Genomic DNA, 18116 nt, shown 5'->3' on the forward strand with positions numbered 1-18116 from the left:
GGGAGGGGCAAGCTGGGTTACGACAGATCCAATGCTGATCATTCTTCCGGTAAATAAGAGTTTTAACTCAGGTATTGTTAGGACCTGCTAACGGTCATGCCTTGAAAGTGGCAGCAGGCTTAAGACGCTTTGGCCAAAGGGTTAAACTAAATTACCCTTTTTCAAGAGAATATGTAGGTATTTGCACTTTGTATTTTGGTCACATTGGAAGTAGCTTTGGGCATCTTTGTTTGTTTTTTTGTTGTATACATGTAGCCACACCCACTAGCACTCCTTTGGACACATATACATATATCTATTATGTGGTAATGTTTGGGGTTTCTCAGAGCTTGTTGGGAATCTGTGTCTATTAAGTAATACAGAGGCCTCACGCGCTCCCCGGCATTTAATTTTAATGCTTTGGGGAAGAGTGCGGGACCTCTGTAACCGCCGCACCCCCAAAAAAAATTCTCGCCACCCCCACCCCAGTTTGCGCAACCCTGATCTAGACAGTGCAAAATCTATACATATTACATAATAGAAATGACAATATTTACAGTATGTGGTAAGATTCTCTATAAAAAAAGATTATACTTTATATTATTGTTTCTCTAGTACACTACTAAATTGTGGGGGATTGCATATGATTTCAAACCATTTAAGCAATTGAATCAATGGAATTTTCCATATAAAAAACTGGAGCAAAATTATAAACCAGGGCAAGTTTATCAGAGAAAATAACTGAAAATCAATTGAATTGTTTTTGTTAAATCTAATTCTGATTTGTGCTTTGGTATTGAACAAGCTAGTAAATTGACTCTAATTGACTACTTTGATCAATGTGTCACCTTATTGTACTGCTGGTTCAGTAAATACAACACAAATGCCGAGTATAAATGAAAATGCTCACTTATCACGTAAAAAATAATGAATAGTGATAATAAAAAATGTAAACTTTTCAACAATAAAAGATGTCTTGATCCTCGGATCGCATCTCACTTTTTGGGTTATCCCAGACCTCATGACCTTAACTATGTACTGTAGGTGATCCAAATATAAACACAGCAATGTGGCAGAAATAGAGCACAGCATTTACTGAGTCTTTAATCTGTTCTCAACAATTTATAAATAAGTAAATAGAATCTTTACACACCATATAATACAATGTTATTTTAATTACAATGATGCAGTATCTACTGTATGTGTTACCTAACAGATGGGCATATCACCATGTTACAATCTATTTATAGCTGAGAGAAACCAAACCAAAGTAACCAAGTGCAATGAAAAATATGTATGAAAACAGTCTTTTCTGAAAAAGGTTAAAGTTTAATCATGAATCACTCCTGAGCAGGGAAACATTGGGTGGCTGTTGGGAAAATAGCAGTGTTATATGCTGGTTGGATTTGTGGAATCCTTTGGTAAGAAAAGAGCAGGGCCTCCCTTGTTGAGCCCTCTGTGTCACGGTGGGACCAAAATACCTTGTACTTCCTGTGAGCAATAATGGTTAGGTCATTTGTCTAAATGTAGCTACATGTGTGGGAACTATAGCAATGCTCCAGGCACTCACTTTGACCTCCTGTGTATAACCCTGAAAGGCCAAGTCCTAGAATAAAGGTGACCACATCTACATTGCATCATGCCAACAACAAAGCAAAACACATAAATGACATGAATAAATGTGAAACCAATTTCAGCAGAAGAAGGTATGGTTGAGATATGAACTCAACAATCACTATCAATTTTAGTATCTATATAATGGGATTGGTACCTTAAAAGTGGACTGTATCTGCTGAACTTACACATGTAGCAGGTGTTGTTGCCCCCTCTGGCCTGTTGGCCCTGCCCCCTTTGTTTGTTTGCTCCACCCCTTTTTTTCACACTGCTATTGCATTTAGAATGGCAGTTGCTCCCACTGGCGTTTAATGTGTGGCACGCTGCAACATGCAAGCAGGAGCAATAATGGCTGCTACATTTGTATGTTTAATATGAAATATTTCACAACTTACCTTATATTTCCTAAGATATACTGTGCTGTATGTAGGCAAGGATGTCCTTGATCTGGTCAGTACAAGAGCATGCCAATGAAGTAATACTGGGCGTCGAGGCGTCATTACAGCGTCAAAATGTTTAGTTAGAGATTGCAATATTACCAGCATGGCTCTGTCTTGACAAGATTGGACTCCAGTTCTGGGGCGAGTTTTACCTATAGATTCAGAACTATAATGCACTGGGATTGCAGTTTAATAATCAGGACTGCTCCCGCAAGCTTATGATGACACAAAATGAGGCGGGCAATACTGCAGATAACCTATCTACTTCATAGAGTTATACTGTACATATGTATAGAAATCTTTGCTTAAGTTTGAAAACAAGGCAAAATTCACCCCAAAAAATCACAGAGTATTACAACTCAAAGTGCATGATCACAGTGCCCTTAAACTGGCAAATAGCGCAGTACTCTGGTCAAAACATTGCACCTATGGTAAGTGAGCAAAAAAAAAATCCGAGGCATATTTGAATACATTCGCACATCTCTAATTATACCTGTTTGTTTATGTTTATGTAACTTACATTTTGTCCTCAACACATTTGCTTATTTTTCTATTATCCATGTTCCGAAGGTTTATTGCAATATGGAAACAGCAGGTGGAGGCTGGTCAGCAATTCAACACAGAGAAGATGGGAGTGTGGATTTTCAGAGAGGTTGGAAAGATTACAAAATGGTACGTACGATAAGAACACTTCAATTACGTGGCAAATGCAAGTTCTGTTGCTTTGGCTTCACACAAAGTTGGAGAGAAGCCACGAAAGAAGAGAGGTCCCCAGAACTTTGCATGTGTATTCTGGCACCTTCCAACCAGTGCTTCTATCTTTGGTTTTTCCTTGTCTCTGTGTTGGTCCCTTTGGGTTAATTTATGCTAAATAAATTAGTAAATAATATCAGTGAGCTTTACCCCTGACCTGAGCATGTGCTGTTTTCTGACAATTGTCTGGCAAATGTTTTGCAAAACTAGGATTACATCATTATTTGATGATTGTCCGTGATAGTATCAAGATTTGCTTGGATTGAGTTCAAGGCAAAAAAATGTCCTATTACCCAAATTAGATGTCAAGCAAAATATGCTTCTTTCACTTTCTGTAGCACATAACTAAATATAACTTCCAATTTATATGACACAGATGGGCAAGTTCATGGGATGCCCATCAACCTGTTTTATAGGTGCCTGAACGGAAAACAAGTCAAAACCTTATTTTCACTTCCTATTTGGGCTGAGAGGAAATACAAGTAAATGTATATTACTATACAGTATAGTAAATAAATATAAATGAGAGGTTAGACTTTTGTGAGCGAGGAAGCAGTACTCACCGTGCAGTTGGGAGCTCATCCTCATTAATTATAAGTAATCTGGGTGTGGCCAGGGTGGTGTGGTACCTTGCTGGGTGGGCCACGGCTGTGTGGTCTTGCTAGTTAGAAAGCACTCTCAGGGTAGTAGTTAGCCTCTTAAGTGGTTGAAGGACCGTTTAAATTTGTAATAAAAGCTGTGGATGTTTGGTCCTTGGTGTAAGGTGTTGTTGTATTGGTTGGGGTCAGATTAAAAGGTGGGGTTTTTCAAGCGTTGGGAGGTCAAGACAATGCCGCTCTTTCCAGGTAAATGTCATTCTGTTTTATTATACTTTCCATCTTTCTGTTAACATCTTCCTTTTGTTTATCCTTTACAATTTCCATTCTTCCTGTTACACCTATAATGTTCCCTATCTTTCTATTTGCATTCTATTGTCATTATCTTCACTCTTGAGCATTCCTGACTTCACTATATATGTGGTCCATGATTCACCTGCACCCTGCCAATGACTTGGAGCGGGTGGACCGGGGGTCCAATGCGGCTGTGATCGCGGCTAAGCACAGCGCAGGAGGAATTTCCCATAAGGATTAACGCAGCGGGGGTCCCTGCTTCTGAATGGGATTCCCTGTTTGTTAAACCTACCGGCCCACACGAGCCTGGAAGAGCTACACAGAGAGAAACCCCTCTACCACCAGAAAACTAGATACTGGTGTTTAACCCCTTTATTAACTTAGCGGTTAGCCAATAAGGTAATGAAGCTCTGCTTATATTTTTAGTTTTAGCACATAGGATTTAAGCAGGGGGTCTCTGGATCTGAACCGCATTCATTTCAGGTCCAGTGACCCTTTGCTTCTCAAGATACAGGCCTCCGTATTGGGTGCTGGTATCTCCTGCAAGTTTACATTTTCCGCTTCTCTGCCCACATGCCCGGAACATTTAAACTTGCCGGAGATATCGGCACCCCATACTGGGGCCTGAACCTCAGGAAGCAAGCGGTCCCTGGACCTGAAAGTAATGCAGTTCAGCTCCGGAGGCCCCCTGCTTCAATCCTATGTACTAAAAATAAAATAGCACGATCACATGTTAGTCACATGTTAGAGCTGTGCGGGGAGACGGTGCCAGTAACCGCTTCTCTCTGCTCAGCTCTTCCAGACTGGTGACCGCCTGCTAAGATTAACACCACAGGAGTCCCACGACCCCCGCTGTCTTAATCCTTACGGGAAATTAGTCTACTGAGTTTTTGGCCGTAGGGAAGCTGCGATCGGGCCACGGGTCAGGGTCCCTTCAGCTGCAGTTTCCTTGCTCCCAAATTTCAAGTAAATTATACTTCATCTGTAAATCGCCTTTACTTCCTCTTATGTTGCTAATGCTTTCTATTCTCGGGATCTAGTGTTTATATTAGAGATGTCATATTTCAGTCATTCTAAAAGAGTACCTCACACTTTTACACAAGAGTAGGTACAAGTGAGGAGGTAAGATTAATTCCATCTACATGTAACGGTTTTCCTGGACCTGTCTGACCCATCCAATCTCACCCCCTGTGGTCTAACCGGCCCCCCTTACATGGTAGTGTTACATGGTAGTGTCTGGTGGTGCACCTGTTGGCAACAGGACTCCTGAGTCTCCCGCATGATGTTGCGTGGGGAATGCCAACCCAGACAGGCAGCTGAGGTAGTGTGCTTGAGTCCTACCTATATACAGTTCAGCACCTCCACCTCATCAAGATCCCTGCGTCCGCAAGGGGATGGTTCTGATGAGGAACTGCTCTGTGGTGCCTTCCTCTGCAGAGTAATTCCAGACTCACACATGAGGGTGTCTTTAATCAAGATCATCTTTATTGCTTGGTGGTGGTATGGGCCAGCTGCCCCTCACAGCTGGCAGCTCAGCCGCACATCTTTCAGTACTCTCCCTTAGAAAAGTATGCCCTCCCAATGGAGTGGGATCCCCTCTCCCCTCAGGGAGATCATCCCTGTGCCAGGTCCCTGGACACAGTGTGGCCTTGTCAGCCTTGCTGCTGCTTGACTTGATTTGGGCCACTAGTTATGGCACTAGTGGGCCCCTCATTCGCAAGTCTCAACCCAGACTTGTTCCTTTATCCAACCACTAACTTTTGGCAGTGCTGTGCCTTATATACTTCAGGAAACTGGCACATCTCTGATGTCACTAACGGTGGACTCAGAGTATGCAGCCACTCCCATCCATGCTTATGACACCTCACCAGGGTGTGAGGGCAACCCTCCATGATTACTGCTGGCAACCCTGTAACTTACCAGGTTTACTGCCAGCATGAGAGGAAACTGTAGACCATTTTACAGCATGGCTACATTCTCCCCTTGGTGAATCCCAACGACCCGCCTGGGACCTAAATTTGGTGTACCTTGGTCCAGGAAGCAATGTAAAATACAAACATAATTAGTTATAACATCAGTTTCCATAGTACTATCATGGTGCGCACTGACCAGCAGGTGGCACTAAAGCACAACATCACTATCCTGTCTTCCTAATAATAGTGGCGAGGATCTGGTTTCTTTATTTCCCGACCTCCCATGTCAGTGACAGTTATGCTGTATTCCCGTGGTAAGCCGTTCTTGGGTCTATATACAGCCTTATGCATATAGATGCTACAACCTATGCTCCACACCCTCATTAGTTGGGAAATCCTCTCCTCTGCCTTACGCCCAGTAATCACACCCCCTTTGTTCACCATGTACATTTCTATGGTCTCTCTCAACCAGCCATCCCTCTGGTCCTCTATCTCCTGCATGAGGGGTTCGGGGACATAGGGGTACTCTAACTCATGTGAGCTCTTATATTTTGTCACAATGGCCCTTTCAGCCCGGCTAGTCCGTATTAATTTGGTGTTACCCGCTCTCCCTGGCAACACCCATGACAGAGGTTCGTCCGGGTCCACTGGATCTTCCAATTTGCTTGGACCCAACGGTTCTATCAGCCCGTGGCTAATATCATACCATCAGTTCTGCATCGCTTTTAACCGACCCTCCTCAGTGAACTCCCCCTTGGCCCACCAATAATCTACCACCCCGTCCCGCTCCAAGAGGAACCTGGTGCGATCTAACCAGGCCTCTTAGCCCTCGAGCAGGGGTGCCCACCACCGGGTCTCCTTGATCTCTTCCAAGGATGACTCAACTAACTCTTCCCCTTCTGGGTCCCCCCCTGAGGATATACCGGATGTACCTCCTGACCGGGACTGAGACCCTAACCTTTCGGGCCTACTTGCTATGGTAACGCTGATGGCACTTGGACAGTCACTGGACACAGATACCTGCCGAGAGTACCTCCCGCCCGCCGACCCATCATCCGACGTAAAACAGTCCAGATTCCCCCCAGTCCGTTCCTCGGAGGTGACCCGGGACTCCCCTGACATCCCTAGGCTCGAGGATGACCCATAGGAAAAGGTGACTGGGGTCGGGACTTTAGCTAGGGCCGGGGATTGGGCATAAGGACGGGCTGTCCGCATCCGCGGGGCTACGACCCAATCTTCACCGCTACCTGGTCCGGGACCACCGCAGGGGCTCTCTGCTTCTCCGGTCTCGCTGCTCTCAGGCTTCCGCAGGGCCTGCCAGCTCTGCTTCGACCCAGGCGAGTGGTTGACATTACTCGATCGGAAGGCCACGGTCATCTTTCCATTGGCTCCGCCATGGCCACCGGAAGTGACATCCTTGATCGCACGTGACTCGCCGCCATCTTGGATTGGGTCCCCAAGCGAGACCTCTTCCTCCACCACGACATTCGGTACCGCGTTTTCTTCTGTGGCACCGCTTGGGCCTGGCATTGTCCTTCCTCTGCCATCGCCGCCATCGGAGCCTGGTTAAAGCATGGACTATGCTTACCACTCCGTGGCGTCGGGGTGAATCTGCCGCCGCCATCGGAACCGCTGGTCACCGCGGCCATGGGACTCCGCCTCTCTGCTTGCCGCTGCATGGGCGACACTCGACTCCGCTCACTGGTGACACAGGTGAGTGGCATATTTCTGGCATTACCGCCACAGTGGTTCGCCGTCTGTTGTGTCGTTACTGCGGTAGACACCACGGGTTCAGAATCCAACCCCAACTTGGGGAGGGGCACTCCGCTCGGCGACCGCTGGTGGGTCTCTCGCCCTGCACTGCATATGCTATTGTCCTTTTCCTCCGGCTCGGTTTTAATAGCCGGGCCTGATCCCCACGCTCCGGGATCCGCAGACTCCCTCCAGAGCGCACCTGGGAGTTCCGCCGATAACATGGCTACGTCTCCCGCTGCCTCTACGGCCTGGACCAGTACGAATGTCGGCATTGGCCACAGATTTTGAAGGCCACATTGCGAGCATCGTGCAGCGGTACTCACAGCACCCCCTGGCAGTCTGCACTGTAGACATAGACACACCACAGTTTCAGTGCCCGCCATCTGCAGTACCAGGAAGCCTCCTGGGGCCAAATGGGGCTGGGTCGATATCATGGATCTTTCTTCAGGTTTGCAGGCCATGGTCACTATAGGAGGCATTCTCACTAGTGAGTGAAAAAAGAAAAAAAGTGCGCAACCAAAGTTATATAAAGTGACGTGATGAATAATATTAAATTACGTGACCTTGAACAGAGCGTATGCAGCTGCGATGAAGGGGGGGCTCAGGAACCCCCTAGAACTAGTAGAGAAAAACAGAAAAGACACAGCGCAAATCGCTCATAGTGTTTTAAAAAATATATTGAAATAAACAACAAAAGGTGAGTATTAAGCGTACATCAATAAAGTGTAAAACAATCAGTTTCGGGATATTGTTACCCAAACGCCACAGGAGACCGGAACAGATGTCCTCGCAAGGATTTGGACACTGGTGCCTCTGGTACACAGTCCTGTTGGGGTAAGTAGGGAGCCTTTGAAAGTTCTACTCCAAGACACGGATCACACGTGTGCTGCTGTCCCATGCAGTGCTCTTGGGCAAAGCGGAGCTCCACGCCAGCTAGATTCTCTCTCTCCCCTCCGTGCAGAACACTTCCGGGTTGGTGACGTCACCGCGGGAGAAAACGCCGAGTTTGGCGCCGTTTTTGCTGGGGCTGCTCGCGTGATGGGGTAGTAGTTAGAGATAAGACTCTTGGCAGTTCTTCCAACGCGTTTCGAAACCCGTGGGTTTCTTCATCAGGGAATAAATTTGAGTGGTATTAAAGGAACTTTAAATACCCCACGCTCGTAATTCATTGGCTAATCCTGCTACTCACACAACCAATCGGAAGGTGGTAGGGGAGGGGTAAAGTCCCGGTAGCGCGCGTCACTGGTTGTCACTAGTAACATAACAACTATACAATAAACTTTATTAACAATCAAATAAAATGACAAACAAACGCGATTGATGTTGCTAAAAACAAAGAAAAACATGTTAGACACTAATAAAATACATAGCACGGAAGTGTGTCAACACCTGACACATTAGGAAGATCATTTTTAGCCCAATTTGGACAAATATTAAGAAGAAACACGAAAAGTTCTCAAGACCAATCAATCATAAGAACATTCTTTATATGGGTGCATATTAATATCTGTTAAAAAGAACCTTGCAGCAATGTAAAACTAAAAGGACATAGAGACAAAACCTAAAATTATAAATACTAAAAATGAGTTTATAAAATCAATGAAATAAAATAAACAGAAGTCTAGGACATTAGATACACAGAGACATCAGTACAGAGACCAGATGTCTATATCTTCATTTAAACCCCCTGGATACAAGGTGTTCAATTTGTGTATCCAGAAGGTTTCCTGCCTAGAGAGTTCTTTCACTCTGTCCCCTCCTCTCCTATTTTTTGATATATGTTTGATTCCTTTAAACAATAGAGATGAGGGGTCACTATTATGGCATTGTGCATAGTGTTTCGACAGACTGTGCTTCATAAACCCTATTTTTATGTTACGCAGGTGTTCTTGAATACGCACTTTTAAATGTCGTTTAGTACGTCCTACATAAAAAAGGCCACATGGACACTCTAATAAATACACTACATGGTCAGTGTTACAGTAGATGAAATCCTTAATCTCATGGATTTCTCCATTTATACAACTAAAAGTTTTTCTCTCCGGATGCAAATGCTTACACGCCGAGCACTTACCACACTTAAAGTTCCCAACTGGTTTGTTACTCAACCACTTTCTATCCCCACTAGGGTCTTCAGATATTTTAATGTTACTAGGGGAGAGTGTGTTTTTTAGATTTCTAGCTTTTCTGTATATGAATTTTGGGAACTTTGAGAGGTGGTCGCTCAGCAGTGAATCATTTGTGAGAATTGACCAGTTTCTCTTTATAATTTTCTCAATTTGCCCCGTCATTGAGTTAAAATTAGTGATAAAGGATACATTGCATTTACCCTCATTCTCCCTGAGTTTATTACTCGTTTTATTTTTTGGTAACAGCATTGTTTTTCTCTCTATTTTTCTTATTTTCTCCAGATCTTTAGTGAGTTTCTCTAAACGATAGCCTCTCTCTAAGAATCTTGAAGTCAACTTTTTGGCCTGTTCTTCAAAGTCTACTTCTGTACTGCAGTTTTTCTTTAATCTGTAGTATTGGCCACTAGGAATATTTGTTATCCAAGTTCTTTTGTGGTTACTTGTGGCTACAAGGAGGTTATTTGTGTCAACCTCCTTGAAATGTGTTTTTGTCACTACATTACCCTCTACAGATACCGTAAGACTAAGGTCCAGGTAGTGTATTTCTTTCTCGTGCTCTACAAATGTGAAGGTTAGGTTCCTATCATTTTTATTTATATATTGTAAAAAATGGCCAATCGCACACTGGTCACCGTCCCATATACACAGAATGTCATCTATAAACCGGCACCACACAATAATATTTGCCTTAAAGGGGTTGTTGTTATAAATAAAATCATCTTCCCATCTTCCCATATACAGGTTTGCAAAACTGGGGGCAAATCTAGTGCCCATCGCAGTTCCGCAAACCTGCAGGAAAAATTCATCCAGAAACATAAAATAATTATGCTTCAAGATGTAATTAATTGAATCTAAGACGAATTTTCTGTTTAAGGGATGTAATTTGACATCCTCTTGTAAAAAAGAATTAACAGCATTTAGACCTTCCGCATGTGGGATGTTGGTGTATAAAGTCTGCACATCGCAGGTCAGCCACCTATATGAATCTTTCCACACAAAACCTTCCAACAAATTTAGCACTGATGTTGAATCTCTTAAATATGAAGGAAGTTTTGCCACAAAGGGTTGGAGGAAATGATCCACATATTGGGATAGATTAGATGTTAAACTTTCTACTCCCGAAATAATCGGTCTGCCTGGCGGGTTCAATAAGTTTTTGTGTGTTTTTGGGAGGTGATAAAAAATCGCAATCCTTTTGCTACTACAGTATAAAAAATCAAATTCATTTTTTTCAATAACATCACTAGTTAGAGCTTCATCTAAAAGATCTTTTAATACAGCCAAAAATTCCCCAGTGGGGTCCTTTTTTAATCTTTTATAGGAGGTGGTGTCATTTAGGAGTCTGAGGGCTTCCCCCTCATAATCCTTCCTATCTTGTAACACAACACCACCTCCCTTATCAGCTTGCCTGATAATCAAGTTTTTATTTTGTTTAAGGAGTTTTAGAGCCAATGCTTCGTTCTTATTTAAATTGTGTCTAAAATCACTACTTTTGACATTACTAGTTAAAACATTAAAATCTTTGTTGACCATGTTAAAAAATGTCTCTATGTGGTGGCCTTTTGAGTGTGCGGGATAAAATTTGGACTTCCCTCTAAAATGGGTATGTGTGCAAATTAAGTCTGTGTCCGTAGTCTCTGTCTGGATAGGTGGAACAAGACTGGCCTCAGTAACTGTTTTTTCATTGTTATATTCTAAATCAGATTTAATAAAATGTCTCTTCAGAGTAAGATTCCGAACAAACTTCTGAAGATCTGAATACAGTTGGAATGCATTTGGGCCACATGAACGGGAGAAAGTGAGGCCTCTATCTAAAACCTTTTTTTGGTCATCCGTCAAGATGACTGTGGACAGGTTAAAGATCCCTTTCGGGGATACAGTTTTTAAGGCTTCTCGCATTCTCTTTTCTTTAAATCTGGCCCCCCCTCTTGTTCCTCTCCTGATAGGACCCTTTTCCTTCTTTCTTTTATCTCCGGTTTTTGTACTACTCCCTGACCCTCTCCCACCCTTAAGGGATCCATGTGTCGGTTCTTTACTGAGTCTAAAAAACCCGACGGTGAGGGTTGGGCCGGTGATCTAGGTCTAGGACTTGGTTTATGAACTCTTTGATTAAAATTTGTATCATACTTTACATATTCCCTATGTCCATATTTAAAATTAGGAATGTAGTTTTTCCCTTTATAATTGGGGTTTCTAAAATGTCCCTCATGTCTATGATGAGGTGGGTACCCATTGTTTGGAGTGAGACACCTTTCACCCTCATACACTTGAGTATCCCTACCCCTCTCATTCCAATTTTCCCAGACTCTTTGGTTAGGAAAAGAAATAAAATTTCTATGCTGCTCGTTACTTCTGTTCTGAGATTGGGAGGAACCTCTATTGCCCCCTCCTTTAGGTTTAGTGCTTGTGGACCTACTTCTATCAGAATCTTTGGCCCAGTTCCTCTGTCTGTTATTATCGTAATCAGCTTTGTCTCTAAAGAACTTCTCGTGTTTCTTCTTTAAAGTTTCTTCCTCCGCATGTTCAAGTTTCATGCGGAGGTCGTGCTCCAGCTCCGAGCAATCATACTCGATTACTAGGGGCTCCAGCACTTTTATGACATCTGTAATCTCTTTGTCCATCATTTTTAATGTTTTGGTTCTCTCATAAATGATGAGCTTCATCAATGATATAGAACAATCATCCAAAATCCTGTTCCACTCCTTTAAAAAATGTTCATTCTCCTTTTAGTTTTACATTGCTGCAAGGTTCTTTTTAACAGATATTAATATGCACCCATATAAAGAATGTTCTTATGATTGATTGGTCTTGAGAACTTTTCATGTTTCTTCTTAATATTTGTCCAAATTGGGCTAAAAATGATCTTCCTAATGTGTCAGGTGTTGACACACTTCCGTGCTATGTATTTTATTAGTGTCTAACATGTTTTTCTTTGTTTTTAGCAACATCAATCGCGTTTGTTTGTCATTTTATTTGATTGTTAATAAAGTTTATTGTATAGTTGTTATGTTACTAGTGACAACCAGTGACGCGCGCTACCGGGACTTTACCCCTCCCCTACCACCTTCCGATTGGTTGTGTGAGTAGCAGGATTAGCCAATGAATTACGAGCGTGGGGTATTTAAAGTTCCTTTAATACCACTCAAATTTATTCCCTGATGAAGAAACCCACGGGTTTCGAAACGCGTTGGAAGAACTGCCAAGAGTCTTATCTCTAACTACTACCCCATCACGCGAGCAGCCCCAGCAAAAACGTCGCCAAACTCGGCGTTTTCTCCCGCGGTGACGTCACCAACCCGGAAGTGTTCTGCACGGAGGGGAGAGAGAGAATCTAGCTGGCGTGGAGCTCCGCTTTGCCCAAGAGCACTGCATGGGACAGCAGCACACGTGTGATCCGTGTCTTGGAGTAGAACTTTCAAAGGCTCCCTACTTACCCCAACAGGACTGTGTACCAGAGGCACCAGTGTCCAAATCCTTGCGAGGACATCTGTTCCGGTCTCCTGTGGCGTTTGGGTAACAATATCCCGAAACTGATTGTTTTACACTTTATTGATGTACGCTTAATACTCACCTTTTGTTGTTTATTTCAATATATTTTTTAATACACTATGAGCGATTTGCGCTGTGTCTTTTCTGTTATTCTCACTAGTGGTCTGCTCTGCTCACTGGTTCCTCATGACTGAAGTGCAGGGGCTGGTTTTCCAACCCCTCCTTCAGCTAACTCCACCCGCATCTGCCAAAGCTGGAAACCACTCACTAGTGGAGATTAGGGGAGGGTCCCACAAATTTATTGGGTGTCCCGGTATAAGTGCTGAACTTTTCACAGTCCTGGGGGGCGCGGCCTCCGGTTTCGTGCCACCACTCCCTGAGCACCACTCCATATTTGGCGCCATTCCCGGCCAATTTCTTGCAGCCACTTTGCTTTCAAACTCCTTGTCTTCTTCTCCACAGGCAGCACTGATTACAGGAACTACTTTCTGTAAGGGTACGGCCGGTTGATCCGTTCCCACTGGGCATAATTGGAAACAACTCCCCCTGGTTGAGATTAGGGGGAGGTCCCATAAGTTTATCGGGTGACCCAGCACTGGGGTTGAGTTAGTCATAGTCCATGAGGGGCGGCTGCAGCTTTCGCGCCATACTCCCCATCAGGGTGGGGTTTTCCTGTTGAGCCACTCCTGACCAACTCTCTGCCAGTCCAGTATTGTATTCATTGTCTGCAACTGGGCCACGCGGTCTCCCAGGGAAGCGGGAACCGCCATTTTGGTTTGCACTGTCAATCTCTTTAACGGTTGAGGTAGCTTTTGATTGTTTGTACGCCGACTGACAAGCAAATCCATCATGTTCCCCACACATCACTACAATGTCCTCCTCAATGTCCTCAGGGGTAGTACCCCTGGGTCCTAGACAGGACAAAAACGGCGCGGCCACAGCCTTGGCGCCACTCCACAGCAGGCTCGCAAAAGTCATTTCCGTAGCTTGTTCTTCACCCGCACACACGCCATGTGCGCTCTCTCCATCAGCCTCCATCCGCCATTTTGGACCTTCCGCACTGCGCGGATCCTCCATTCTTGCGGTCGCCATTTGGTTACTGTATATGTTTTTATTGTACATGGAGCTCCTCTCTGCGGGGCAGCTGCCACACCAATACAATAAAGACTGCCTTGAAGCACCACCTTGTGTACCTATCTAGGTCTGACTCGTGTTGCAGTACCTCCGACTAGGCTCACTCTCTCTGTGTCTGCTGTGTCTCCTTCCTCCCATTCTGTACTCCATTCGGTAAGTGGTCTGGAATGGGCGAGAGTACTCTGGCTCTTCCATGCAGTACTTGGGCGTCTACCTCTCTTGGTCAGCCTAGCGCAGACCCTCTCCAGGATTCCTGACCACGTTAACAGGCTATCACTTTAGGCATCCTACCAAATAGCACTACCTCAAGGTGATTAGGACAGCTATAGCCCAGCTCCAAACCCCCAACTCCTTTCATGCCCCTAGGTCGTCCCTGCGAACTGACAAACTCCATCAGCCCCCTGACTACCCCTAGGTCCGTCGCAACACAGCACAAAGTGGCAGCATACACTCTCCCTGTTTCCCAGTGTGCCTAGCAAAAGCCTGTCCTGTTGATAGGTATCTCAGCAGCGCCTCCAAATGTAATGGTTTTCCTGGACCTGTCTGACCCACCCAATCTCACATTGGCCCCTGTGGTCTAACCGGCCCCCATTACATGGTAGTGTCTGGTGGTGCACCTGTTGGCAACAGGACTCCTGAGTCTCCTGCATGATGTTATGTGGGGAATGCCAACCCAGACAGGCAGCTGAGGTAGTGTGCTTGAGTCCTACCTATATCCAGTGCAGCGCCTCCACCTCATCAGGATCCCTGCGTCCGCAAGGGGATGGTTCTGATGAGGAACTCCTCCATGGTGCCTTCCTCTGCAGAGTAATTCCAGACTCACACATGAGGGTGTCTTTAATCAAGATCATCTTTATTGCTTGGTGGTGGTATGGGCCAGCTGCCCCTCACAGCTGGCAGCTCAGCCACACATCTTTCGATACTGTCCCTTAGAAAGGTACACCCTCCCAATGGAGTGGGATCCCCTCTCCCCTCAGGGAGATCACCCCTGTGCCAGGTCCCTGGACACAGTGTGGCCTTGTCAGCCTTGCTGCTGCTCGACTTGATTTGGGCCACTAGTTACGGCACTAGTGGGCCCCTCATTCGCAAGTCTCAACTCAGACTTGTTCCTTTATCCAACCACTAACTTTTGGCAGTGCTGTGCCTTATATACTTCAGGAAACTGGCACATCTCTGATGTCACTAACGGTGGACTCAGAGTATGCAGCCACTCCCATCTATGCATATGACACCTCACCAGGGTGTGAGGGCAACCCTCCATGATTACTGCTGGCAACCCTGTAACTTACCAGGTTTACTGCCAGCATGAGAGGAAACTGTAGACCATTTTACAGCATGGCTACATACATTTGCCTTTAAATCTCATCTATGTCATGAGAACATATTCTTCCATATTGGGGAGACATGTGGCTTTCTAAAAGTCTTTTGAAATAGCACTATGTAAGGTTTAAAATATAACAATATGCCGCCTAGTGCAAACTTGTATTCATCCTATTTATGTAAAAAAAGAAGAAAAAAACAGAAGTATAAATGTAGTATCTTTTATGACATTTTTACCCGTATGAAAATATTTATAGACTGTGTAACTTTTGTTGTGTTTTAAAATTCTAGACTAAACAGAGTGCAAAGCAGCATTATTCTCTATTAAAAACATGTTTCATAAAAAAATATAATGGTCTACAAATTTCTGAGAATTCTCTACTGACAGTACTTCACTTAGATACCATAAATGTATATTATTTAATAACACCCAGGTGACATGCCTTTCACCTATAAAAGTACAACAAAAGTTCATCCATTCTTACAACACTTAATTACCGTTTACATTTACATTTATTGCATCTACTCGATTTGAAAGGTTGTCAGCTTGTATTTCATTCTCACAGACTTATGCTAGAAAAACAAATGATTTATATTCCTGCGATGGCTTTGTTTCTTCCGCTGCAAACATTCATATGACTTAGTTATGTGTTCAAACAGGGGCTTTTGTTTTTTTGTTTTTTTTAATAATTTATCATTTTCCGTTTAAAAAGCAAAAGCTGACTGACACCACGAAGTGCAAATCGACGTATAGGCTTATTCTATATGCGGCACAGCAGACGATCGGGACATTTTCTCCTGTAATTTCCTTTTGAAGTCCACGCGGAATTTAATGTACCGGTTTCCCAAAGTATTGTGGCATGATGTGCCAATTATCAGCAGCCAAGACAGATGCATTATTGATGGAGAACATTTAAACTAGTGGTTATTTCCTTTTCTATAAGTTGCTTGGATGGAGATGTGACCGAGACATTTTTTATTCATTAAATGAAGACAGAAGGCAAAGGTGTCCAGTAACTCCTGAACTGTTAGTTTTGGTGAATGGACTTTTGTTCTACCGTATGTTTGGAGATTTGATCTTTTATTGTTTAAGGTCACTTTTGTCTTTGCCTTTTTGGGGTGTTTTAGGAGCGAGTAAGCTGTTATTATCAAAAAAGAATTGTGGAGACGTGTCATTCAGTAAGGTAGTTTTTAACAGATGATTTGAGCTTCATGACCCATATGTCCTAAACAGATCAGATGAGTAGGTTTCTTGGATTCACTTTACTTGGATCACGCGACCCTTCAGCGTGCTTGAAAATCAATTTTCTGTGTCTCCCCAAGCGCCTAGCTTGGGAGAGCGTACGGCACCAGCGCACGCCTGCCATGTGAGCATGGCCGTACAGATTGACTTTAACTGAAGTGAGTGCGCCAAGCGCGCTCAGCTGCAGCGTGAACACAGCCTAAGTTTTGGCCCCTTGAAAGTTTGAATCTGCAAAGAATGTAAAATTGAAGTGAGTAGAGGTCTCTAGATCAGTAACACAGTGAACAGGGACATCTGAGGTGTATCTGGTTTGAGTCTAGCATATGGAGGAATGCTCTATAATTAAATAATTCCTGAGCTTCTCTGTATGAGAAGGTCCCTGGAGGAGCCAGCAATCCTTATCTTGCATGTTGTCCATAATAACTTATGTGGATATAATTAATTAGATAATGAGGTCAATTTATTGTTTAGCTTCTTATTTATAGTTTGTTGAAAGATTGATCTAAGTTTACAGGTGCAAAACTTCAAAGCAGTGGAAATGGTTCTAAAGATCTGCAGTATATAAATATGGTGACCACAAATATGATGGCAACATTCACTGGGAGTTTGGGAAGTGTTATCTGAAGTGTAGAGATCTAGAAAACAATGGCTCATGCTGGCATAGGGAGGATGTATCACATTGTGTTGAACATGGGACAATCATCTTTAATATGGACTTAATGGATGGTTCAAAGTGAACACTTCTATTGGTGGGGTGGTCAGGGTAGATTTGTGGACCATGTGGCAATGGTGATCTTGGTCACTTTACACCCAGAATGATGGATCTATACCTGTGGGTTCCACTGGTGGGAAAGTTGTCAGTAAGCCTTACCTAATGTGGCGTGTCAGTAGGCTTAGTAGCTTTTACGTTGGAATACAAATATAGAAGCTGTTGGCAGATGAGGATCATATGACCCACCTATTTTTACTATTTTCCTACTTGTTGAACAACCTCAAACTCTTCCTTCATATAAAACAGAGGACTTTTTTGCTGCTTCTTCATGTGCCAATAAATTTTTGTACTTAGTTTTTATTGCAATCTTTGGTCATCGTTCTTTCCAAGGCAGCTGCACCGCCATCTACGACTTCTTGTTCATATTAAATAAAATGTAATATATTCCAAAACAGTCTTGAATTTGCACGTTATTAGCTTCCACTAGTCCTGTTGGAAGGCTTTTCTATACACAGTAGCAAAAAAACAACCCCTCACATTTCCAACAAATCTTCCACCCTTTAGCTTCCAACCCAAACCACTTTCTCTACTGTAGCATTCCTCTTTTACTAAAAATGCTTAAACCCTATATGTACCTTAATATTAACTATATGAAAGCTTGTATCATTTGCTTCCACCCTTTCTTTGTTTCTGGCTTTATATGTCGAGGTCCTCCAGTCTTTCCGGATAAGCTTCAATAATGCAA

General features: G+C 43.7%; 1 protein-coding gene across 2 annotated transcripts in view; it reads left to right on the top strand.

Moving 5' to 3' along the window:
- ANGPT1 (angiopoietin 1) overlaps positions 1-18116 on the top strand; it is a 375883-nt gene that overhangs the window by 273914 nt on the left and 83853 nt on the right. For both annotated transcript variants that reach the window (XM_075582478.1, XM_075582477.1), the window contains exon 6: positions 2604-2705. In XM_075582478.1, coding sequence (XP_075438593.1) covers positions 2604-2705 — 102 coding nt within the window. The remainder of the gene's footprint in view (positions 1-2603; positions 2706-18116) is intronic.

This window comes from Ascaphus truei, chromosome 2 (assembly GCF_040206685.1).
Source record: "Ascaphus truei isolate aAscTru1 chromosome 2, aAscTru1.hap1, whole genome shotgun sequence".
Taxonomy (NCBI): domain Eukaryota; kingdom Metazoa; phylum Chordata; class Amphibia; order Anura; family Ascaphidae; genus Ascaphus; species Ascaphus truei.